At 42.7% G+C, this 25,258-nt stretch overlaps 1 protein-coding gene across 2 annotated transcripts in view; it reads right to left on the minus strand.

Annotated features, from left to right (window-relative positions):
- Nucleotides 1-964: 964 nt before the first annotated feature.
- nxph4 (neurexophilin 4) overlaps nt 965-25,258 on the minus strand; it is a 63,228-nt gene continuing 38,934 nt past the window's right edge. For both annotated transcript variants that reach the window (XM_029827161.1, XM_029827160.1), the window contains exon 2: nt 965-2,308. In XM_029827161.1, coding sequence (XP_029683021.1) covers nt 1,499-2,251 — 753 coding nt within the window. In that variant the 5' untranslated portion in view covers nt 2,252-2,308 and the 3' untranslated portion in view covers nt 965-1,498. The remainder of the gene's footprint in view (nt 2,309-25,258) is intronic.

Consider the following 25,258-nt stretch of genomic DNA (forward strand, 5'->3'; position numbering starts at 1 on the left):
TTGCTGCAGACATCATAATGCATTGGCAAGTTTGTTTACTGTGATATGTTCATTTATTTTGTCAGTCATAGAATGGCAGGAAGGAAATGGATTAGTTTTGCAAGAGAGGGTTCAAAGAGCTAATTTTAAACTATATACTACAAGGAATATAATCAAATTGCATTCTATAATCAGTATATCAGCCATTTGATTTAAAGCGTTATCTTTAATATACAAGCTATCAGATTGCTGTGTATTGATTTCCTGTACTTTTATTAATTTACCTAAAGGACGTGTACAATTATAGCTGCATATGCAGATAAATATATTGACCATCAGAATCACTCAGGTCCAATTAATTTAGCTAAAGACAGTCACATGGGCAGTCTCACACACAGAGTAAGGCTCAAGCCATAACAAGGGAAAGTAGAACCCATTACAGTGAAAGGCTACAGTGGAAGGCTGCACCACAGTCAATCTGTGTCCAGACTGTCCACAACAATGCTTGTATGACAAACACCTTCGCTGCGTAATTGATCAGTAAGAGTGAGATGAAGATTCATTTAGCATTGACTGCATATTTTCTAATGAAATTTTGTGCACCATTATAGCTGGATCAAAAGTGAGGAGAGCAAAGAGCAGTGGACTGAGCACATATAGAGAAAAATGGTAAATTTGGTAGAAATGGTAGATTTAGAAGAAAGTGGGGCATTTATGATACTTAGTATATTTTAAAAGCACTATAACAATGAGGTTGTAATGCACAATAATGATATTTCTTTTTTTTTTTTAAATATCATAATTAAACAAAGACAGCAGCTCCATTCAATATGAAAATAACCTTTCCTTATAGAAAACTAGAAAAGGGTTGAATCAGGGTTTGCTCAGGGTTGAAGGTTCTTTGTGGAGCCCTTGAAAGATTAGATGCAATCACTTTGCTGTGCACATTCACACAAAAATATTCACACAGTAAGAGAGAGACAGTTTAGGAGACTTTAATGTGCTTTTTCATACAGTAATTTGTCTGCGTATCCCGCATAGCATTTCTCATACATGTAACTCTCTTAACATCCATGGTTTGAAGCTGGGGGAAGATAACCAATCATCCACTGTAACATTACATCGGTCATACAGTGATGATACAGCATAGCCTAGTCAAACTCAAAGGGCATAATACTGCTTCCGGCCGCTTTTAAATAAACTCCAAATGCAAAATATAACACCGAGAAACTAATATGGATAAACAGGAAGTGGACTGAAGTTGAATACATTATTTACAAGGGGGGGAGAGGGGAGTCAAATTAGAAAATATAAAGTTGGAAAATAAGTCAGAGAAATTTGCCATATTCTAACCATCCTTAACTCTTGATTATATGTGATTTAGATCCACAATTCACAGCAGAGGAGAGGCAAAAACTGTCCCCTATGTCATCTTAATCAATATGACTATTGTTTCCATGATCATCAACATTTCATTTAACGTTGTCTCTTTTTCTTTTTTCCTTCAGTTCATTCTCACTCATCCAAAGTAAGGGTGCTCACTTTGGAAGTTGTAGTCCGGACACACTTTCTGAACCAGCTTGTAATCGATGCTAAAGAAGGAAATGAAAATGCAGATCACTTTGAAAGGTTTGGCGCAGAGCCAGGCCGCGTGGGACTGGGTGTGCTCCGTGAAGCAGGTCTGGGACGGGTCATACAGGCAGGGTTTGGGTTTCTTGGACCTGTTGGTTTTCTCGTACTCCACGCGGCAGTTAAAGGTCTTTGCCTCTTTAGGGTCGATGGTGGACTGGTGGGTCTGCTGGATCAGGACGTCCTGCTCGGTGTACACCTGCTGCTGCTGGAGGACCTTAAACTCCACCACTTTGGTGGGCGGCACGATGCTGACGGACACATTGCCCAAGCTGGATGAGTTGTGGCGGAAGTAAACCGTGAACGTTCCGTTGATGTGATCGACAATCTTCCCTGTCACCAACAAGCTGAACTTCATGGTTTTGACATTGAAGTAGAAGTCGCCCCAGCCGAAGATCTTCTTGGTCTTCATGGCTGTCTTTAGTGAGGGCTTGCGCTTGGAGCGATAGCCTGTCTGGTCCAGGGGCAGCGACTGGTTCCGGGTGGAGTCGTATGGATAAAAGAAATTATAAGTGGGCGGTTTGGATTTCATGGGTGTCTGATCGATCGATGTGGAAAAAACGCGCGTTTGGTATGGAGGCTTGACTACACCCCCTGTCGTGCCCGTCGAGCCCCCTCCCATGCCGTATGGTAGCGTCTTCATCACAGACCCAACTGGTCCCAGGTCTGAGAAGTCCACTTGCTTTTCTAAGCCTTGGACCTAAAGAACAAACAAAAAGAGAAATATATGGGTGAAAGTTGGCAATTTCTTTAAAACAGACAGAACTAATAACACCAGCACGAATGTTCATAAAGTTTAAGCCATTGAATAAACTGTTTAGTATGAATGTCCTACAGCACAAGACTGCAAACAGCTTCTCCGGAGCCATTTAACTGTTTAACACTGGCCCAAATTAACATTGAATCAACAGATGTAAATATTTAAATCATGTCTTGGTTTTGTAGATCTTTCACAGTAGCAGCGCTAAACCTGTTGCAAATCTTGAATACACATATTACATTCAATATATTTGCATACAAATATATGTATAAGAACACATTCATTTGTCAAACACGATGCTAATTTAGTTTTTTTTTTCGTGGGTCATTCTTCCGTATCGCCACTGGCATCACATAAGTTAGTTGTCTCTGTTTCATCTCTCCAATGTGAGAAACAAAACCATCTATTTTTGTAGGGACGCTTTAATTTTGTTGTCAGTGTTGCTCCAGTGAGAAAAACAACTTTTCATGCAAGGTAATGGATGTGAGTCTTTGTTAGTTCAGACAGCTTTGTGCCTTTAATCTGCTGCCTTGCTGTTTATCGATTGACTGGAAATCTTCTTCTGTCATCTTTTCATCTGCCATCAGTCTCATCTCTGCGCATGTTAAGTCACACACAGAAGTTCTAAAAACACACACTCTCACCCTACGAGAATATGCACGCACACACCCACACACACACACACACACACACACACACACACACAGACACCCGCGTGTGCGAGCTCCAAGGTTCCTCAGCTGTCATGAAGTGACAGCGAGAAGCATCGCAGAGGAAGAGGAGAGGTTACATGTACTCCCCCCAGGATGTTTTTGGATTGAGTTGAAATCTGCTCTGCTGGTGATTAAACAAAGCAGGTTCAGATCTTTTTTTGCTCCTTTTGCAGAGATAATTTTTGTCTTCTAACATATTCAGAACAGTGGGGTCTTTATTTTTATTTTAAATAATCAGTTAAAATGACTCCGTAGTGCCATTTATAGCAGTGTCTATAGCATTCTTACTCAACATAGTCATTAAAATGAATGCATCAGGCCATTAATTAATCAGCCACACTGCTGATTTCACCACAGATTGATTTATGGAAACGTGACAAAATTTATCGACTACCGAGGCAACTAATTCTCAAAAAAGTGTGATAACTGATGGCTGGTGATGGCTCTGTGCCCTTGTGTCACTGTGATGCGATGACGTTCGGCTTGTCCAGTCATCTTGCAGTTTCACTGTGATCTTGTGATGAAAGCTGTTTCCCTTGATAAGGAATAAGCTGCCGACGATAGCAGGGAAAGCATCGGTACATAGGCAGGGAAAAAGTGTGTATGGAAGATGCAAGATGGGGACTTCCTGCGAACGCGCTGTCAGCAGTGCTGTCAGCTACCTCCGTGTGTTGCCATCTGTCAGGCTAACGCGCTGCTGGTGCAGTCCTAATCATTCCTCTTGCCGATGGCAAAGAGCTCCAACTAACACCATCATCATAATCCTTAACCGTCCTCAGTGGCAACATGGTGCCATGAACCTCAGCCTGGGCTCAAGGTCAAACGTCCGAAGATCTAAAGTGATGAGGTCTCAGGTCAGTGTGGGTGATCCTGCACAAGAGGAGGAAGCTACACCGTCAGCAGCCTTAACAAACATTGATTAAGTGGGGAAAGATGAGTATGGAGAGGGGCTTCCACTTTTATGGCAGCAAAGTAATAAATTGCCAACAAAAACCAATAAATAGATGGGCTTTATTAGCATAAATATGATTTCTCCTGGACACTAAATCCATTTAAAGTGTGAGGATTTGTTAGCAGAGAAATCAAATATTTTCTCCTGACATTAAATCCATGAGCTATAGACTTTTTTGCAGAAAGTGGATGCTTGCTATAAGGTCACATCAGGTGGCTGCAGCCGGTGAAAAATGCATCTTCCTGCTTAGCTTTCTTCTTATCCTCCATTCGCATATTTAATGGGGGAGAAGCAGCATTTACAGCCAGATGGATGTTTGCTGGATATTGTTATAGGTGCGCAGATGCAAACACAGTTTAGACGCATTATGTTTTGGCAGTCATGGCACTCAACTTCAGATGCCGGTAGGTGGTAACTGAACATATGCAGTAGAGTGTGATTCATCTGGAACCCATAGGGCCGCATCCATCATTTTGTGGAAAGTTACCATCATGCAGTAAATACCCTTTATCAGTCAGCATTAGTCTAATCCTAATTTTTCTATGTACTTTTGTCTGCCTCTTGGACATTTGCTTACAGAATAATGTTTAATAAATACAGAGAACAGTGTTTAAAATATGAGTGAAATAAAGTAAAATTCCAGGTCTCTGGGAAATATTGGTGTCAATTTATCCTTCATTATTTCAAGAAAATGGGACACTGACATTAGACGTCGAGTGGTCATCTTAGATTTGTTTATTTTAGAAGACACTTGCACTGTATATACTTGCCATACAATAATATTGTAATTAATTATTTATTGTGTGAAAAAAAATTGGATGCTTTAATTTATTGTAAGTCAAATCAGTTTGTATGATAATGTTCACCTCTGATTCAACCTTGTATTTTAGCAGCAACAGCGTTAAAACTGTCAAAAATGTGTATTCTTAAGCAAAACTAAAGCAGAAGTTTATGTTAAATTGGATCTTAAGCTAAACTACAGAAAAGGTTTATGTCAAAATTGATATCTAAAAATTAATTTAAAAAAAGTCTGTGCAATTTTATTACGAATATTGCTTCTGGGAAACTTTTGCACACCTTGCTGTGATATTCCAGTCTGAACCATGCTTTTGTTTAACCTAACAATTTCTATAGGACCAAATCCCAGTTTCTAAGAAAACCAGCTTCCAAGCTCGGGATGACTATTAATCTTGGCCGGATTTGTCATGTTGAATTTCATACTATGGATGGATGGATGGATGGATGGATGGATGGAACTTGAACAGACGAACAATATTTAGAGCCTTGGGTTGCCTCCTTTGACCGGCATTTCCTCCATTTAGAACTGGTTGTTGATTGTTGGTTGTTGTTGTTGTTGTTGGTGGTGGTGGTGGTGGTGGGGGGGGTATGAATGGGACTTTTACATATGTATGATATAGGCAACTCAATAACAGCACAATCCAAGATTAGAGCAAAGAATCAGATTACAGAGCTCAGGCGTTAGAGGGAGATAGTGAAGAAAATGTTATTAGTGGGCAAGTGAGATGAGAAGAGGAGAGAGTAAGGAGATCTTGTACATTTTCTGGGAATGGAGAACATTAATCATCTTTAACTTCATTTGGAGGTTCATATGAGCAAAAAGTGCCTTGAGTTGCTGCTAAGATGAGAGGCCTGTAACCAACCACACCGTATATGGAAGAATGAAATGTAGGGCTTGTTGAGCGAGAAGATTACAAGTGTACCTCACACACTCCAGGATGGCAGGCGGAAAAAAACAGCAGTGAGGAGGGTTCAGACGCTGCTCGGTGGAGGGCTTTACGTGCAGTTATTAAAGCAGAGAAGGTCAGGCGAGCTCCGGGATTGACTGCTGAAACTCAAATATCAAATGGCACCACAATTACGATCTCTTTTCATCATTAAGGGAGACGTGATCAATGGTATCGCCCCCGCCTCTTCTCCTGCACTGCCTCCCTGCCCGTATACGATCCTCCGCTGATTTGATCTGCAGCTCGCCCCTCTAACCTCCTCACCTCGTTCATAGTAAGAGCATCCTGAAGTCCCGGCTCACCGTCTCCCTCGTGTACATCCACTTCCTCACCCATCCCCCTTTCCCCTCCTCACACTCCCCCTTCCCCACGCAGACTGATGAGAAGATGAGAGCTCTTGACTTGAAGCACTCTCCCAGTCTTGTTCTTTTGTTTAATTGGAGTTTTATTAGTGACAATCAATTCATTTCTCTCTAGGCTGCAGGCTGCATTGATCTGCTGTCACAGGCAAAAGTCAAATGCACACTTCTGCTCCCACAACGCAGGCAGCCACAGGCTGTAGCGCCAGCCATGGACATTTATGTTCGTTATTCTTTTTACTCACTGTTTCTTTAGATTCTACGAATTGCAGAGACGCACGGCAAAAATTAACTTGAAGGCTTTTTTTCAGGATGCTACCCAAAGCCCATCTGTGAGCAGTCGATTGACACTAATACAGAATAAGATGTTTTAAAGCTAAGCGCACCTCACTCTTTTTACTTTGAAGTCACCTAAAATGCTGTTTCCCTGTTTATGGAAGAGCTAAATTCCATAATCTCCTCAGGGTGTTGATGGAAAACTAAAAAGTATGTGACCTTATTTACAACGTTAAAAGGCAAATTGTAACAGTCAAGAAATTTGGTGAAACATTTAGTGTTGAAAAGACCCAAACATCGGCTCCTTCGATTTGAGAAAGGTCGATGATTAAATAAACGAGATAGCTGGATTTTTGGTTAGTGAGGATAACGGGAGATGGTCGATGATCCGCAATGATGCGAGCGCGTAGCTATTTTCTTTTTAAATTGTAAAATAAAGTTTAAAATTTGACTTTGGTAAGCCTTAAGTGACTGCGCCCCCTATGGTCCACCAGCTGTATCGCAGCACTTCTTTTTTTATCTGGGGATTCTTTTGTGTCTTCATTACCATTCATGGTAAACGGTAGGGTCAATGGTCAGCTGCCATTTCCCAGGGGAGAGACATTGTCTCTTTAGATCTCAGCCTCATTAAAAGTGTTGATCTATTTGAACATTTCTTCCTAAAAATGCTAATCACATCAACCTTCTGATACTCAAACATAGAGACAACATGGCCTCAAGATGGGATTGGAAATGAAGACCTTTTTACACTGAGATCAGGGATCAACCATAACTGTGAATCAATAAATGATCTAGAGATGTAATCTGTGGTTGGTTTACCCTTCTTGTAATAACACCAAGTGTGACCTCAAATTAAAAGAAGGTGCAGATTTTGGCCACATCACCTTAACATATAATTATAAATTAGATATGGCCTTAATTGAATCTCTCAGCACAATAAACACTTGACAAGTGTACAACTGCATATAAAATAATTTGTCCTGGAGCAAAATGACCTGAGCTGGGTTAAACTGATATGGGTTAATGATGCTTATTACATGTTGGGATCAAATGTAGAGGATTTCTTGGTTTGTATGCAAGAGTCAATGCAAGAGAATGTCTGGTCTGACTAGCCCATCTGAGCGGATACCAGGGTATTAATGTGCCTAAATGTGTTAAAAGCAACACAACAATGTTTTTTTCTTTCTTTGTTGGTGGAACATCTTTCTTTAGGGACAATTCCTCTTTCTTTGGCTGATCATGTACAAATTATCTAAGACTTATTGCAGCCTTATTGGTTCCAAACTTTCCCTCTTTAAATGCCTAAAGTTGTTGTGTCTGGCTGCATTGAGCAATTAAACCTAAAAGTGTACCTGCAATCTGAATTCTTTTGGGTCTCTCCTTCCCCCGTTTACTACAAATCTAACAGTGTTCAGAACTCAGGGTTAAGATGCTGTTAGTCCAGAATTCTGAAGCTCGGCTGTTGAGATTAGCCCAAAATCCCGAGTGCGTTTTGGCCTCAATGTGCCGATTTTCTGTCTGTTTCAGGAATGATTTTACAATTTCACTGCTTGTTGTCAAGGTTTTGCATGGATTGTCACTTCCCTGTTTGTCAGAGCTTCCACACGCTCCAGTTTGAGCACTGAGGTCAGACAATCACCTGTTCCTCAATGTTCTTCAATCCAGGTTAAAAATAGAGTGGTGGTGGTGGCGGGCCGGATTCTGTGGAGCAGTATCTGAACAGAACAACTGAGACTGCCAACATTTTCAAGTCCTTATTAGAATTTGGATTATTTTTCTCGATCCTGTTTAAACACTTTCCTAAACTAGTTTTTATAAATGAGCTCCCTAAATAAGGAGAATGTTGCGAAATCTGACTGTAACACAAAGCTTTTGAGCCTGAAGATGAAGAACATCAAGGGATGGTTGAATGTCTTTGCATAATGCTGTCACCAAAAACGGGGAAAACTAAACCTATTCAGTCACCGGGGGCGTGATGTTGTGACCACCAACAGTGTTTTGACGATGATCATATACTCGCTGAAAAGACAAAACAACTTAAAACAGAAGGCCCCAAAAATGCCATTTGATTATATAAAGTAAAATAAAGCCAAGAGAGAAAAAAAGATATGGGGAACATGAAAAAAGAGAGAGAGGCAAAGAAGGGGGAGGGGAGGGGGCAGCAAAAGCGATTTCGCAGTCCAGTGGTGTTGTTGGATTATCATGAAAATGAAAGCTACTGAGTCAGGGAGTATCAGGGAGCAAGGAAATGGAGCTGCGGCAGATAACACAGTGAAGGAGGAAAAGAAAAAAGGAATAAGAGAACTACTGTAGAACGCAGAAAGAGGTCTGTAAGACAATATGAAAAGAAAGTGCAAAGAAAGGGAGAATAGGTAAAAAGACAATATATATACGACAAGCGCTGAGATTATGAGTGCAATAAGAAATGATGAGAATCACTTCACCCCAAAGAGAATAATCAGAGTTTTCTTGAAAAGTAATATCTGTAATATTGTTTCAAGAAGACCAGCTCAGCTCCAAAATCATTTTTAGCAAAGAAAGGTTGAAGTATTTTCCCAGGTTATCAGAAAAATAGAAAGAAGAGGTGCACCAATCTGTTGTACACAGAAAGAAAGAAAGAAAGAAAGAAAGAAAGAAAGAAAGAAAGAAAGAAAGAAAGAAAGAAAGAAAGAAAGAAAGAAAGAAAGAAAGAAAGAAAGAAAGAAAGAAAGAAAGGGTGCAACTTTGCCTTTTTATGTGCATATTGGGGGATTTATGAAGCTATTGTCTGCTAGCTTAAGTGTTATATGGTGACATTATTGCAAAGTCTTGCAGATACAACTGAGATTGGACTGAAGAGAATCTGCAGAAATGCCAGCCGCACAAAATATCACATAAATAAGACAGATATGAGACATTCAAAGAACAGCAGTATAAACCTCCATTTCGATGTCATTGTCTTGGTCCTCCTCATGAAGCGTCTTCAAGCTCTATCAGTAAATGTAAGATATTTTTCTCTTCTGCTCTTCTGAACCTCTCAGTGCTCTTAAAGTTGTCATTTACCCTTCATATTTATATCCCTACATCCCTGCTCATCACCCTCTTGCCGGTGTAGATTTACCTAAATCCCATCTCCCAAATGTGATCAAGTAGTTTAATATTAAGCATCTGCTGAAACTGCACCGGTCCAGTCTGCAATACGAGAACAAGATCAAGCCGATAAAACAGCTACTCATTTACAAGCAGAGTGGCGTATTCACAAGACTACTCGCCAGTGGAGCCATGCGTTGTTTGAAGAGCTGATTATCAAAACCTGTAGATACATTTAAAGACGATGCAGATGATGTCTAGTGGTGGCATATGGCAGGGCAAAGTTTGTAATGCATAAAATCCCTGGGAATGTTCCAGATCTGCATGAAGACATGGATATCCACTTTCTACACACCTGATCAGCCCAAACCACTAATATAGGTCCCTTTGGATCAATCAGAGCACTGCAATTACATCTTAAATTCATGTCAACATTATTAAAAAATAAAACAAAAACATTTACTATGGAATAATGGCAACAATCAATATAGGACAAGGAGTTTAGGAGAAGAAATAAAAGAAACTTTTAAAATATGATATTACGAGAGGGTAGCAGGATAGTAAAAAGTAATACAAAGCTGTTAATGTTAATCTCTTCATCTAGGATCCTTTTGATATCACAGAACATTGTGATTTAGAGCTAATCTCACAACTGAAGGATAAAGTAGATTAACCCTAACCACGACTTTCTGAGATTTCTAGCATGTTGGTGTGGCCTTCAGATAAGGATAAGAGAGAATACAAACAGCAGTGAGCGTTATCTATCAGAAGTAAGAAGATTTTGCTCTCGGGGGCCTGACTTCAGTGGCCATAGATCAACAGTGTGCGCCACTCCTTCTTTGTTCCTCCTATCTCACTGATCACATCAGATCAGTATGCAGGAGTGATTCTGCCTGCCTGGTTGGCAGGGTGGGTGGGCAGACATCCCACACATTTCCAGCGATGCCATGGAACCCGATCAATCACCCACGGTGACTCTTTGGGGACCCACCGGAGGGGAAGGGAGGGCCGAAGGAGAAAGGGAGGCTTCGGGTATTTGCATGCAGGATGGCAGGCAATGCATCAAAAGATGACAGCTATCCCATTCTTCCTTAAATAAGAGTGGTGAGACTGGCTGGCTGTGGCTTAACTTTAATCATTCATCTAAATAACTGTTTCAGAAGTATGCTACCGGAGGCAGCTTCTCCAGACAGGCCGCCATGAGCACCAGGGAATATGAAAAGTGACGTGGTGCAGCTGGATTTCTCATTTGGAAACACGTAAACACACATTTGAGTACAAAAGCACAAAAAACGCTTGTAGTCATCACCCCACAACTACATCCTCCTCCTCCTCCTACACCACCAGCATCACCATTTTATTCTGTCAAGGATTTATGTATTGGAAGATGTGGAAATTCATCGAGGTTAGACTGAGCAACAGCGGTTCAGGCGAGGTGCAAGGCACTCGGACTACTGGCACCACGAGTGACGCTTGGAGTCGCTAAGTGACAGTGATTGATACCCTCTGTGTTTCGCAACTCATAGCATATACACCAGGCATCGTCTTCACAGAACGAACATTTGAGATAAATAATGAAATGCACACGAGGGACCAGCAGCAAAGGAAGAAAAAAAATCTAATAATGAATAGATGAGATAGATGGGAACATGGAGACGAGATGCAGAGATCCCCAGTGGGTGAGACTGAGCTCGGAAGGTGTCAGTTTTGGACAGATACGCGGGCCTGTGACGACTCCTACAAGGCAGTCAGGCAGCGAAATAAAGCCCGGCTTCCTCAGATTTGTTTCCAGCGCTCATCAGTAGGAGACCTAGATGACGGATGGACTGGCGCTGAGCGCAACACGAGCGTGTCAGAGTCACTAACCATAATAAAGACCGGCTCCTTTTCCTTCCATTTGCCTTCCCTTTATTCCAGCCACCTGCAGTTGCACATTTCATTTCATTTTACTTCAGTCTGACTTGGATTCCGTCGTCCTTCACTGCTCAGTTTTTTCATCCTTTCCTCATTTGTCTGACCTCTCTGCCATTCCTCCATTTTCATCCTTTATTTGGTACTTCCCATTTCTTCCATGGTGCCTTCCCCTGTATAGCCATTAAAATGCACTCATTTTGACATCCATCCATCCATCCATCCATCCATCCATCCATCCATCCATCCATCCATCCATCCATCCATCCATCCATCCATCCATCCATCCATCCATCCATCCATCCATCCATCCATCCATCCATCCATCCATCCATCCATCCATCCATCCAAGTTTTAAAGACATTTTGTACTTTTTCTCTTTATTCCCTAGGTTCCAGCTCTCACCTGTCCCACCATGCCAACAGATTTCAAACTTCTCAGCAGACTTCAGTGTACACAGGGGATTAAACAATCTCGTTTTTTTCCTAAGGTAAAAAAAACAACGAAAAATGCTGGTACTGCACAACAAAGACGCACAGAACAACATAAAACCTCTAATTGGAGGTGCTCCATCTCTGATTCTTTATCCACCGACTCCCTCTCACACAGAAAAACAGTCAGTCAACGTGATGGATGTGATGGTGTGATTAATCAGAGATGAAAAGACCAAGGGTTTCCATTTCTATTGCTTCCCCGCTGTTAAGAATCCTCTTGCATTAAGGGTCTGATGCCCAGTGGGGTTCAGCAATCCTGGGTGGGGGCAAAGCTCAAATCAGCAAGGGGACGGTGTCCCTCCAGCTCGGGGGCAGAACGTCTTCACGAGGTCTGATGGCTGAGTTAATTGGAGAGAAAACAGTCAGAGGTAGGGATGAATAAACCCCCCAGAGAAGCTGGCAGCAGGGCATGGTGACATTCCCTTGTTCACAAGGTTATGCACACACGCAGGAATACACACCTGCTTCTGAGGATAAAGCAAGCACTCAAAAGCACGGCTGGCAGACAGAGAAAGAGATAAACACTCATGCAACTTTAGTAAGGAAACATATTTGAGTAGAAGACCCTGGACACAGCATCACAGACACGAAGAATGAAGGTTGAATGTGTGCGCTAGACTCAGTTTTCCCCTCTACTACCTTTTGTGTGCCTTTGCTGGTGTAGAAATCTGGTTTCAAGGACACAGCATTAAGACCCCTGACTGGGATCTTTCACATCCACCATCTGGATGCAGGGGAACAAGAGTGCTGACCGGCAGCCCTGCTTGTCTTCAGCAAGATGGGGGTCACATGCATACCCCAGCTGGAAGCCTGATTCAATAACTGCTTAAAGCTTAATATACTTCATATGAAACCCTGTCTGAACCTGGTCTTGAGTTGGATTCAACACTTTTTACATGTTTTGCAAAGCTGGGTCACATGACACTAAATAGGTGAGCTGATCCATCCATCCAACCGTAACTGTTTGATGTATATCTGTTGTATTTTCCCCTCTGTGTTGCTTTTTTTTTGTTTTTACTTTTTCACTTGCATCACTCCGACAGTGCTGTCAGCCTCTCATTTGTTTTAGCTTCACATCCTGAGGTGCAATATCAAAGTAGATGCGAACAGAAATAGGAAAGACAGCGTGGCCTTTCACAGACAATTGTGCCCACTTCTGTTATTTGTGTCCTGCTATTTGCTTCTGTTAGGTGAAGGCGGTATCTCTCAGGCCACCGACTGTAGTTGTCTGCCTGCAGTCTCACAACAAAAACAGCAGATTAATTTATGGCTGCGGCACTCCCCCACATCTAACTATGGGATGGTCGCTCGCCCCATGAACGGCTACAGGTGTTCAGGCTGTAAAGGCAAACGTAGAGTAAAATAAATGTTGGAATGGCAATCTAATTTCTAGAAATGGCTTTGGAGCTCCACTTATGGCAGGAGAATGGATTAAAGAGAGTGGTTAAAGAGGAAGTAAAGGGAAACAAGGAGGCTTGTTGTTCCTGGCATTTCTGTTTTGAAATAAGAAATCCAACAACAAAGACACTAAAACTGCACAGGCATAACATGAGATATGCACAATATTCTTTTGTACCTTTGTTAACGTGGTGTGTCCTGAGGCGTGGCGTGAGATAGCTGGTACATAACAATAGCACTCTGATCTGATTAGCTGTGCTGTGTTTTAATATTTTATTGATGTCATGCTTTCATGCTAAGTATTTGTTGAGACGCGATCCCATGATAAAGTACTCAGCCACCTCACAGGCTTGTCATTGTAGTTTGTTTGTTTTTTACATTTATGTCCTAACAGTAATGTTGTTGTCACCCAGCAAGTATATGTGGACTATCCTGCCTATGCCTACTGATTGGCTGAAAGGAATATCGATCCAAAGGAGCATTTGGATGACTGATGTGTTCTCATTTCTGTTGATTCAAAAGATTCTGAACCAACAAAGTCTGGTGACTCATAGTTTAGTGAGAATGTGGTTCAATTACTGTCTGGGGCAGCTTTCCACTGTCCCTGGGCTACAATGCTACACACACACACACACACACACACACACACACACACACACACATGCGCACGTTATAAATGTGATGTCACTGACCAAAGGATCTCAACATTGATACATTCCTCTGTTTCCTCCTTACAGAAACATCCAGAAGAAACATATTGGAAGATTGGATATTGGCACTATCTAAATGAATGTTTTCAGGCCCGGGGGAGGCAGGGCTCACTGTGCCGTCTGGGTCGTTAAAAAAATAAATAAATAAAAATCCCAGGACAGCTGATGAAAAGCTTGGCTGACGTGGTTTATCCACAAAGAAAGAGAAAACACAGGAAATGAAGAGTGACCCGCGGAGTCAATTCGAGCACGTTCGCACAAGTCTTCGGACGGCTGGGGTGCAGGATTCCCAACCGCTTTGAGTCGAATTCATAGTTTAAATCAGCAGCCAACAGATCGTCTGCACGTTCGAGCAGAGGAACGCATTAAGTGTTCATATATAGAAAACAGAGCAGACGACGACAAATGACATCACAGCTCGGCGCCGGCATCTTCGACAGCAAAGTCACGGAGGCCTGGATTTAAGTTTACCCCCGCTGGTTCACGCAAACATACAGTGACAAAACCGAACAGACTGACACGGGCACGCGTGCAAACACCCACACGGCTCAAACACACCATAAGTGTGTGGCACAGATCCAGAGCAGATGGGTGGGTTGGTTAGAGGAACGATGGCGGTGGAGGTGGTGGGCTATGCAGGGTAGGGGGTGCACCAATCTGTCATTTCTAACAAGCCAGGAGCCTTGGAGCCAAGGCAGGTCACAGACACAGGACAGAGACATGCCTGCTCCGCATCCTCATGCAGGCATCGCAGTCCAACTGTGGTATTCCTGCTAATTAGTCCACAAATTAACGATCCAAGCGAGCGAGACGGAGCGACTCAACCTCCTTCTACTCAACATTAAGCCGTCCATCCAGTCGGGCTCTCATTATTCTTCTCCTAATGCTTTCTGTCTTTCCACCTTCAAGATTTTATCACTTCTTTGAAGACAGGTCAGACAAAGTATTGTCAGCAGAAGAGCACCGTACGTAAAAGTCTAACTCTAAGTCTAACCCCACACACAAGTCGTGATATAATTAATGACATGCTGATTCATCAGAATCCTGGGAGGTGTGTGCACATACCTGGGTATATTTATCATTCGCTTATTGGTTGTTTTCATATGCATATCTTTGATGACTGTTGGCAAACATAAGAAATGTTTTCAGACTTGTTATACGCTCTAAATGATGTTCCAGCTAATTCTCCTCCCAGGGTTGGACATGAAGGGACACGAGTTGTGCGTTTCTTTCCAAATTAATATCAGACGATTGCTTTGAGGCACTGACCCGCGGCAGCAATGAGCGACTGTTTTCTGCAGCGATATTTTGATTTGGCTTCACTTATCTGAAGAAGCATAAATAGACAACACAACACAATAAAGTCTTCCAGTACTTTAGTCCCACTTCCTTCGCAAATTGTGTCCTGTCGGCCTCTCTGATGTTCTCATCAGCCATCAGGCAAAATGGTCACTATAGAATACTTTTGTTTTTAGCAGGCTCAACTTATGGAACCAACTGTGTTAGTTTGAAATCAGCTGCTGCACCGCCAAATAAATAGCTCATTTTCTGATCGCACGTATACCTCTTACTCAAGGAACCAGCTTGAAGTGTGGAAAATAATAACACTCAAATGGCAAAGCAAACAAGTTTCAGTGCACCTCAGCGGTCTAGAACACCTTACCCACGATGCATCAGTGGAGGGCTGACCTTGAGTACCAGCCATTAAGGTCAGGAGGCATCATTAGTCCTCTTTCCCACTGCAAAGGGCTAAGAATAGGACCACTCACTCACTATCTCCATATGTCTTCTCTTCCTTTACCCCTCAACAATTTTTTTTTTATTATGTCTAAAGAAACAAAACTAATGTGTTTAACATGGGAAAGTTTGGAAAATGAGCAGTAGAGCATCGAACTAACCTTTAAAAAAGTGTCTAATTTCAGACTTTTATGTAATACTAATACAAATAGTTTTACAGATTTTTAATTTCAGTTTTAAAATTGATACTAGGATCGACACTCCCAGAGCATATATTCATTTAGGTTCACATATCTCCAAATTATTTAATGAAGTTCATAAAAATCAAGTTAATTGTTGCAGAAATGCATCATGTGGGGGAAAACAGCAGATTACCTGGCAGTGTAAGACAGCATTTCTTTAAAAAACACACCTGCTGTTAACAGCCCATAGTCTCCATTTCTGCTTCCCCATCCTCTGTCCCAGTTGGGGCTCTGGCTCACAATCAATACCTTTCACCGCTAAGCTAATCTGCAATAATAAAGGCTTCACAGACAGGAGAAAAATAACACCAAATCATATTAAATGTGGAAGATGGCTTCTACTCCTCCATGTCTTCCTCTCTCATTTTGTAAGCAGGTTATGACGGACGTACCGCTGCGGTTGGGTTGAGGCGTAAACGCTCTGAGATGATCGGCGGGCTCAGGATCAGGGTGTTATTGTAGGTTACGGGTGGACTTTGGTGTTTTGCATTCTGCTCGACTCCCCTTACGGCCATGTATATTTCACGGAAGTATTTTATATTCACTCTGTGGCTCAGTGGAGGACTCATCTTTATTTCATTTTGGGGCTTTTTTTTTTAATTTAACCTGAGATCTTTTTTCACCATTATCCTCACCTTCAGTCCCTCTGAGCTCCCTGACATCCCCCTCTGCTGGATGTATCAGTAATGACATTATGCATCTCCGCTCACTAACGTCTCAGAAGTTGCCAAAAGTGTTCGAATCCCACTTTGTCTTTGTACATTTTGAGACAGTTTCCAAAACAACATCCAGATGTTGAAAAACTTATCCGGTAATACTATAGTCACAAATCCAACCGGGGTTCTAATCTTAATGATTTTTGTCATTTACAGAACCACGAGAATGTAGATGTTTAGTTTTCGGCCAAACATGAGAAGCCTGTGGACCCCTTGAAAGTTAAGAAGGTGCATGCTGCCGACAAAACTGAATAACCAAACGCAGATAACTGCACTGAAATAGTTAATAACATAGTCTCTGTTCACCCATTTTCCCTCACAGTAGGGATATAATATTTCAAGTCTGTTAACTAAGAGGACTTGTTGAATATATAAAAAATGATTACAGAAGCATCAGTAGTGACATTTTTCAAACAGAACACAATTAACCTCAAACTATTAATTTCTTTATGATATTGCACTGCAAGTTCTCTCATTTGAAAGAGATTCTTCTGATTCAAATATATACACTACAGGCAGCAGCGTTACACTCGTATTTTGCGAACGTGACAGTCTGAGGTGTACGACGTGCCGTGACCGAGTTTAACCTCCGCTTCAGCACTGGAAATGAGACAGCGTTGGCTGATATCTGCATGAGGAACAAGAATGAAATCATTAAGTCAACTATTTGGCAACAGAATCTAATCTTTCCTACATCAGATGTGGTAAATGGAAATAGGAGGGTGTGTTGATATCTCACCAAAGCACATTTGTTATCGCGGATGAAAATCAGTTCTCTCCAATATAGAAATCAGAGTCGAAGCAGTGTTCATAAAGACACCAAGGGTGTTTGTGGCTGAGGGGAGGGGTGGGAAAAAAAATCATTACTGGAGACCGTTTGCAGAGACAGCGGTTCAGGATGCACATTAAATTTGAAAGCCTGTTGTAATCTGTCATGTAAAATACAATAACTAAACCAGCGTATGGGATGTAAGCACGGTGGGCCGCAATGCGAATTACAAGAATTGATATGGCGGCTCGTGTGAACCACTGACCTCATGGATTAAACAGGAGGATATTACAAAAAAAAGGATTTAACAGAACTATTCATTTGCAAACCTCATTTTAATCTCAGTGTGACAATCTGCAGCTAATGCACACTGAGGTAAATACAAATTGCTTTGGTGAGTAGTTTTTGTAAATTGTGAGACCCACAAACACGCAGGCAAAAATGAGCGGACACTTCATTTTTGATAGTGCTCCGAGGTTAAGTCCTCGGGTCGTACACCGTGAATGTGTTTCTTAATGGAGAGCTTTAGTCATTCATGCAACCCCCGCAGAGGGGGAGAGCTGATACGTACACAGAGGTATGTTTGCTTTTTTTTAACCTCTCGGCGGTTCAATTTTACAAGGCAACACGGTAGTCAATCTCTCACAGATATCTTTTTAATCTCTCTCTGTGTCCTTGTGTGTGCATGTGTTTGATTTATGTGGCTCAGCGGGCCATTGAACTCGCAATACTCTGCCGTCTGATGCTGCGAGACACGAGATCACGCCAGCCTCCTTATCTCGACTGCAGGAAAACACCCAACCAACAAGGGTGGTAGAGAAAAGGAGGTGAAGGAAATTAGTGCCCGAAACAAGAAAAGTTCCCAATGGAGTGCAGCGGCGTTGTGCCTGGGACTTAGAGGGTAGTTAAGGACTGAAATGACAATGCTAACGTGATAAGCATTCACATTTTTCATACTTAGCTCTTTCTGTTATCCACAAAAATGATTCTGTATGGAAATATAAATGTGATGGAGACTTGGGGAGTGGAAAGTGTTCCAAAAAAGAAGGAATAAAAATATCTTCAGGCTTTTAAAAAAAACAAAACTTAAAACACCATTTGTGTCTCCATTGCAGGTGGGACGCTGTGGTTCACAGCCCATAAACTTCACAGATTTTGCCTTTGCCCTCATGCTTACTTGTCACATGTGGAGTTATTTTAGGTACGCACATATTTTCCATCATCTAAGGATCAACTTTGCCAAACTTTGATGCGCAGATAAGCTAGCGCCCCCAGATCTGTTCTTATCTACACAAACACTGGAAAGCTGTTTTTGTTTGCTTGTTTGTTTTAGAGAAACGGTCACAAATTAGATGACCTGAATATTTGAATGAGGTCAAATGAATAAACCGGCAACAAAGCTCATATTATTCAGAAGAAATGAGGAAAAATGAAGTCTTCTGTCCATGAGGAGATAAATCCCAGAGTTTGTATATTAAATTGATCTAGGCATTTCATTCCAAAGCTGTTACCGGTTAAACACAAACTGCTTTGGAAATCGTCCAGCGCTCAAGACTTCACTGCTGGCGGCTCATCGTGAAGAGAAGAGTTCGATCAGCATTTCCCACCAGGTCTTGTGGGTGTTCCAGTGTTCCAGGGCTGCGTTATGTCTGCGGTGAACAAACAACGGTGCGGCGCTCTGCAGCGAGAGGCCAGACTCCCGCTGCTGGACCATATGTGCCTGTTTCTCCATCTGTTCCTCTGTCTCTCACTTTAGCCCTCATTCGGTCTCTGTCTGATTCTCCAGGTAGCACATTATGTCACTGTCACAGCCTTGTCGTGTCACTGCATGCAGGTCGGGGTCTTTCCTCTACTGAGAGGAGGGTGACACCTGGTGAGCAAAGACAACTACGGCTCCAGGTGAACGGCAACTCGGGATCGGTTTCCTCCTCTCTCGAAGAGTGCTGCAGTAATGGTTGGTTGTCCTAAAACTAAATGCAGCTCTCCAGGGAAAGGGCACAAATGTACAAAACAGGCTTGTGCACAGGCAAATAGCATCGCCATCTCACGTCAGTCGGCATTTTTGCCACATTCCCAAGGTGGCAACTCCAGCTCTGCCGACTCAGAGTCAGAAACGTCGCAGTGAAAGCAGAGCAGAGGTTTGAGCCTTTGTTTCGTACCTGACGCGCAGGGAAATGAAGCCAAAACCTAAAACATTTGCCAGCACACTACGGTGCAGCTGGCAGGGTCCGCGCACGCATGTGCACATACAATTTCAGCATCCACAATCACCTGCCTTTTGCTGCACACTTGCTTTGCACTGATGCGCTCACACAATGGTTCAGACCAACAGAATAATAGACTTTTTACTGAATTATCCACATTTACAGTAGGTCACTGTTTTTAGTAAAGCAGCAACAAAGATTACCTAAAGATGCCTTGATGCATCTTAAAAAACACAGTTAAAAACTTAATCTAAGAATCAAACTGTCCGTTTTTATGCAAATGTAATATCAATATAAATTTGACCAAAACCTTTAAAAAAAAAATTCAAGCTTTAACAATAGAACATTATTCGACCCTACTCAGGAGTGGTTGATTTTTTGGATCTTCTCATTTCACTCATGACGCCCCTCTTCCTCCACCCCCCTCCCCCCCCCTTCGTCCTCAGCCCTGACCTACACTGCCTCCCCAGCAGCCTCCTTTGGGCCAATCTGGACCAAGTTAAAGGAGAGAATGTCTACTCTGGTTGCCTCCGCAGACACCAGACCTTCTCCCCCACCCCCATCAATCTCTCCGTCCTCTCTGCTTCGCTGTGTTTAGTTCTAAGAAGCATTGTGCTTAAAAATATGGCAACCCGGAAAAATTAATGCCAAATGTCGTTTCCATCGGCGCGCAGAGCTGGTCCCAGAAACCATAAGATTCTTGTCACACATATTATTTCTTCTCCTGCCACATTTTAATCAGTCTCACTGGCAAAGTAGAAGCGTGAGGTGGCCGGTATAGAGGTGGTAGTGGGAGGGGACGCATGCAACAGTGGAAATGTGGCAGTGGAGGGAAAAATAGCAGCTCGGTTGTAAATGTGTCGACAGGCAGGCGACAGGTGAGAGGGGTGTCAGATGAAAGACAGTGTCAGGGAGAAAGTCAGAGAAATAGAGTGAAAGAAGTGTGAGGGTATTGTCGCCAAATGGTTGAGCCGAGCACTCGCTTCTCCACTGAAATCTCCCGAGCCACTCTCCATCACCACCTGGTCCAAGACACAATATATGAAGATCTTTCCAGGTCCGCGCAGCAGCTCATGCAGGCACTTTTGTCCTGCTTTCATCTCGACGACACGTCCAGCGTCGCTCATGAAATCCAACAGGAACACAAACAACACTCCTTTATTACATGTCTCCTACCAACAACGACAAATCCCCCAGATCTTTGTATACCCAGTCGATTGCAGCGGGATCCTTTGTTTATTAAGAGCACCGAGGGTTCAGTAGAGCCAGACGAGGCAACGGGGTCATCAGTCTAACTCAGATACGGAGATGTGTGGGTGTGTTTGCGTGTGTTTTCCAGTCACAGTTTTCCAATAAATTCAATGCATGTCTGAATTAATACATTACAGGCCAAGGTGGGGATATTAAAAAATGATAAAAAACTAATCCCTCTCCCACAATCCCATCTGTGGCAAGGTCTTCACTTCAAGCTGACCCTGAGCATTTCTCCGCCGGCTGCACCGTGAGTTATGATATTTGGTGTCACTTGGATTACACTTTAATATTTCATTACATGCACAAAACCCGCTCCTGCTGCATGTGCCCCCCCCCCCCCCCCCCCCCCCCCCCCTTAAGACGTGTCACTATTAATCAGAAAATATTGCAAAAAAAACCAAACAAACCAAACCCTAGAATGCCCAATACTTTCACGTCCTACGCTCACATTTATTGCGATCATGCAATCACATTTAACACAACACACAGGGAAACACACACACCAACACATTTTGTGGGCACTGTGGGATCCCCTGCTCAGTCCATATACTTGTCTCTTGCACGAGTGAGCACGTGTGGTCTGCTGCCGTCACACGCTGTTGTATCAAATAGCAAAAGTGATGAAGCACAGCATGTGTTTGCTCCCAGGGGGGAGCTGCAACCAGGCAACACACTGACCACAGGCAGCGGCGCCATGCCGTATGCCTGCAGGCCTCCACAGAGCCTGAGCTGCCCGTCACACATGTCAGACATAAGCATGTGCGGTTTGTTTCTACACCTCCTCACAAGCGGGAAGAAGTGAGAATGAGGGAAAGGAACAAAGATGAAAATGTTGCTAACATTCATTGATCCTGAAGTGGAGTGGTGTGATGTTGGGGGTGACCAATTTGCCCCCCGGGGTCTTCCCACGTTGCTTTACTCATCCAAACTTAACAAAGACGCCAATGACAAACAAGTCGGTCCAAGTTAAAACGTGCTTAAAAACAGGATTTAAATCATCAGACTAGTTCACTAACTCACAACATGTTTGAAATCTTTGTTAGAGCAGATTAAGACTTTTATCACAGTTTGTGAGCCGCCACAAGTATCGGCCAAGGAATGCACCGGGGGCCGGCTCCTGCTGGACAATCAGGGCTTTTGGGATTAGCCTCGCCGTTGAGGCGGTTTTGGATGCTTTAATTTAAAACAATTTTAAGAAAAAAACATTTGGATGAGAAATGGAACCCCCCACCCCAATGTTTTAGTCTCTTGGGAATGTAAAGGAATGAATGCTTCGGCCCGAATGTGCAAGAATCAAGTTTAAATATTAAAACATTAAACTCAGCCTTTGAACTGTTGGGTAATGGTGATTGAAGCTGTCTCTGTCCCTCCGCCCCGGTGCAGTGATGTATGCATCCCTTTTAGCAAACGGCATTACATGCCTGGGACACGCCCAGCTCTAATACCCCTGCTTCATTCTCGCCGCTCTGCCATCACACCTATATTGCCTCAGTGGTAATTGCTTCAGATAAGCTCGTTGCCTATTCCACCTTGTCCATGATGGCACGAACAACCTTGCAGCTGCAGCTTGAACCCGTGTGTTTACACCTATACTTCATCCCCCATTCGCCGCATACGCGTCTACGTTGCATATCTTTGCGGCGAACAAATCGGGAGTAATGTTTTCAAATTGATTCCTTTTCAGGCATTATCATCCCTCCAGACATTTTTGTCCACCTGCAGCTCCTCTTGGAGAGCAATTTTCCCATACTGGCTCTATAAGTCTTGGTGAGTCACACACGGTGCTATTGCAATAATGGTCGCGCGTGTTTTGAGGCGGGGATGCATTAAAATGCTGCGTGAGTGTGCGCTGCAGTTTAGGTGGAACTCAGTTCAAGACAGATCAGGTGTGTTTATCTTGACCCGCACCTCCATGTGCGCTTCGCCCTTGTCCTCCTTCTCCCTGCCACACAGAGGAGGGAGGAAAATGCGGAGGCCTCAGAGGAGAAAAATGGTCAGTAATATCGAGAATCGGGGAACTTTCTGACTGCTTTCTGACATTGAAGACACACCAAACCCCCCCTCGATCCAGCTGGCAGTGACATAGAAAGCCGTGTCGGGGGCTCGACAGTGGGTCAGGCTGTGAGATGTAAGACCCTCTTGGGGCTGAGGTAGCAGCTGTGGGCAGGTCTTCTCCAGATTATCCTGGCAGCGAGACGCAGATCGCGCAGTCTGATGTGGAGCCCGGCACTGCGCTTTTGCGTCGCTCTGGCCGCATTTCTCGTCGCCGCTCCAAACCACATTTTTCCAGTGACAGGTCAGGGATTTTTATGTTCAGGGGAAGGCTTTATGAGGACGAGGGGCGGTCACGTGTTATTTTTTAACACGAGTCATTAACTGTATTTTTCTAACTTCATTGACAATAATACACAGCAGCAGAGCTGAGAAAAATCAGGCCACCTGTTGGGTTCAAGCCTTATTTCTGTGGTCTGTGTCGATCGGGAGGTAAAAACCAGCTCAGCTTTGTTCAGTCATCCATTCGGTGTTAGCTTCAACCATTTTCCAGAAGTTCTCTGTTCCTCCTGTTTCTTTGACAGAGATTATTATGACTGGATGAACTGAATTGGTGCCGTTGCAGAGTGTCACCGAAGGGTTTAGGACAATATCAGTAGTGATGGGGTTAGGCTTTCAAAGAGGAGGTTCAGGTTCTCAGGCAAAATGGAGCTTCACGCTGGTTTTATGCTCACATTCTAAAATGTCAACGCGTTTCAGTGCCGCAGCCTCCTTAAAATAAGACTTTTAGTTCAAAGCACTTAGAAATAGACACAATAAATGTCTAAAGCAATCTCCAAAGTGACAATATGTCAGCAGTACTCTTCTGTTGTTACAGGTCAGTATAAGAGCATTAAGGGAAGATTGTATTTTGATCAATTTAATGTCCAACTAATATTTCTGGCTTACAGTGTCCGAGCCATCGAGCATGATGCAGCTCAGCTGAGGAAAATACTGCAGACCCTGGGAGCAGCGATGTTGTGTGTTAATGTCTCCTCCTGCTGACTCAGATGTGACGCTTTGTCCTAAAACTCTGAATCTAAATAAAGACAAATACACATTATGTCCAAAATATATGACAGGTGGAATCACAAGTTAAATTAAGCAAATGGAAAATGGTTTCTGCATTCAACTTGTTACGTCTGCTTCTCAGACTTTCCATACTTTTCCTCCCAAATTAAAATAAAACAAAACAAAACAAAAAAACCCAAACTTCATCCAATCACCAACACTATTTGCAGCTTGAAAGCCCACCATCTGGCAATCTACTCAACCCAAACCAAAGCGAGGCTCTTCTGACAGCTGGAGGCGCGTTTGTAAAATTAAACAGAAAGACTTTTTTATTGTTTTTGTTTTAGGTAATAGAAAATCATCTGCTCCCACTGACTGTTCTACAAAAATAATTTAGAAAAGACAGTTTATTCGTGAGATGGTGTGGTGGACAGATTCTTGAAAGATGGGATGGTTGAATTGCTGCTGTTGAATTGCTGACCAGATCTGTCTGTCTGTCTGTCTGTCTGTCTGTCTGTCTGTCTGTCTGTCTATCTATCTATCTATCTATCTATCTATCTATCTATCTATCTATCTATCTATCTATCTATCTTCCTGCCTGGACGGACGGACAGACAGACGGACGGATGGACGGAAGGACCGACAGACGGACAGACAGGCAGGCAGGAAGACAATTTAATCTTCTATCAGCGTCAGCTGGTCGTGCACCTCCACATGCTAATTGTTCCAGAAATTATATATTTAGAGCAAAATAAACTCAGGTGACTGAATGTTGCAAAATCTCACAACAAACACAGCTTTATGTCTGCGTAACAAAGTTTGTGATGAAAATCCTTTATTCAAACATCATTTTTTTAATGTCAGAATAAATGCCAGTTGTTTTCTGTCTACCTACAGAAGTAAACAGCAGACACATCGGCTGGTGTTCCTGACTGGCTGCAAACACCTTTATATGCAACCAAGCTTCAAAAAATGAGACATTTAACTTCTCAAGTTTGAAAAGTCCACAACTTTCTCTTCCGTCTGTCTGGTTTTGTCTCTGTATATATGAAGGCACGTGTTTAATTTACATCAGGCTCTGTTCTGCAAGGAAACAGAAGCAAAAATACAGAAAACGACATTGACGCAGCACAAGTTAATCTGGGCTAAAGACATTCTCGGTTGAAAAAAAGATCATTTTCTTGAGTATTGAAAGTAAATAAAGATTTTAAATACGCTTTCACGTTGCTTTAAAATCAATAGCACAAAATTCAGCTTTAACAAAAGCAGGATTATCCTACAAACATGATGGATGATATT

Source organism: Takifugu rubripes, chromosome 19 (assembly GCF_901000725.2).
Source record: "Takifugu rubripes chromosome 19, fTakRub1.2, whole genome shotgun sequence".
Lineage (NCBI taxonomy): Eukaryota > Metazoa > Chordata > Actinopteri > Tetraodontiformes > Tetraodontidae > Takifugu > Takifugu rubripes.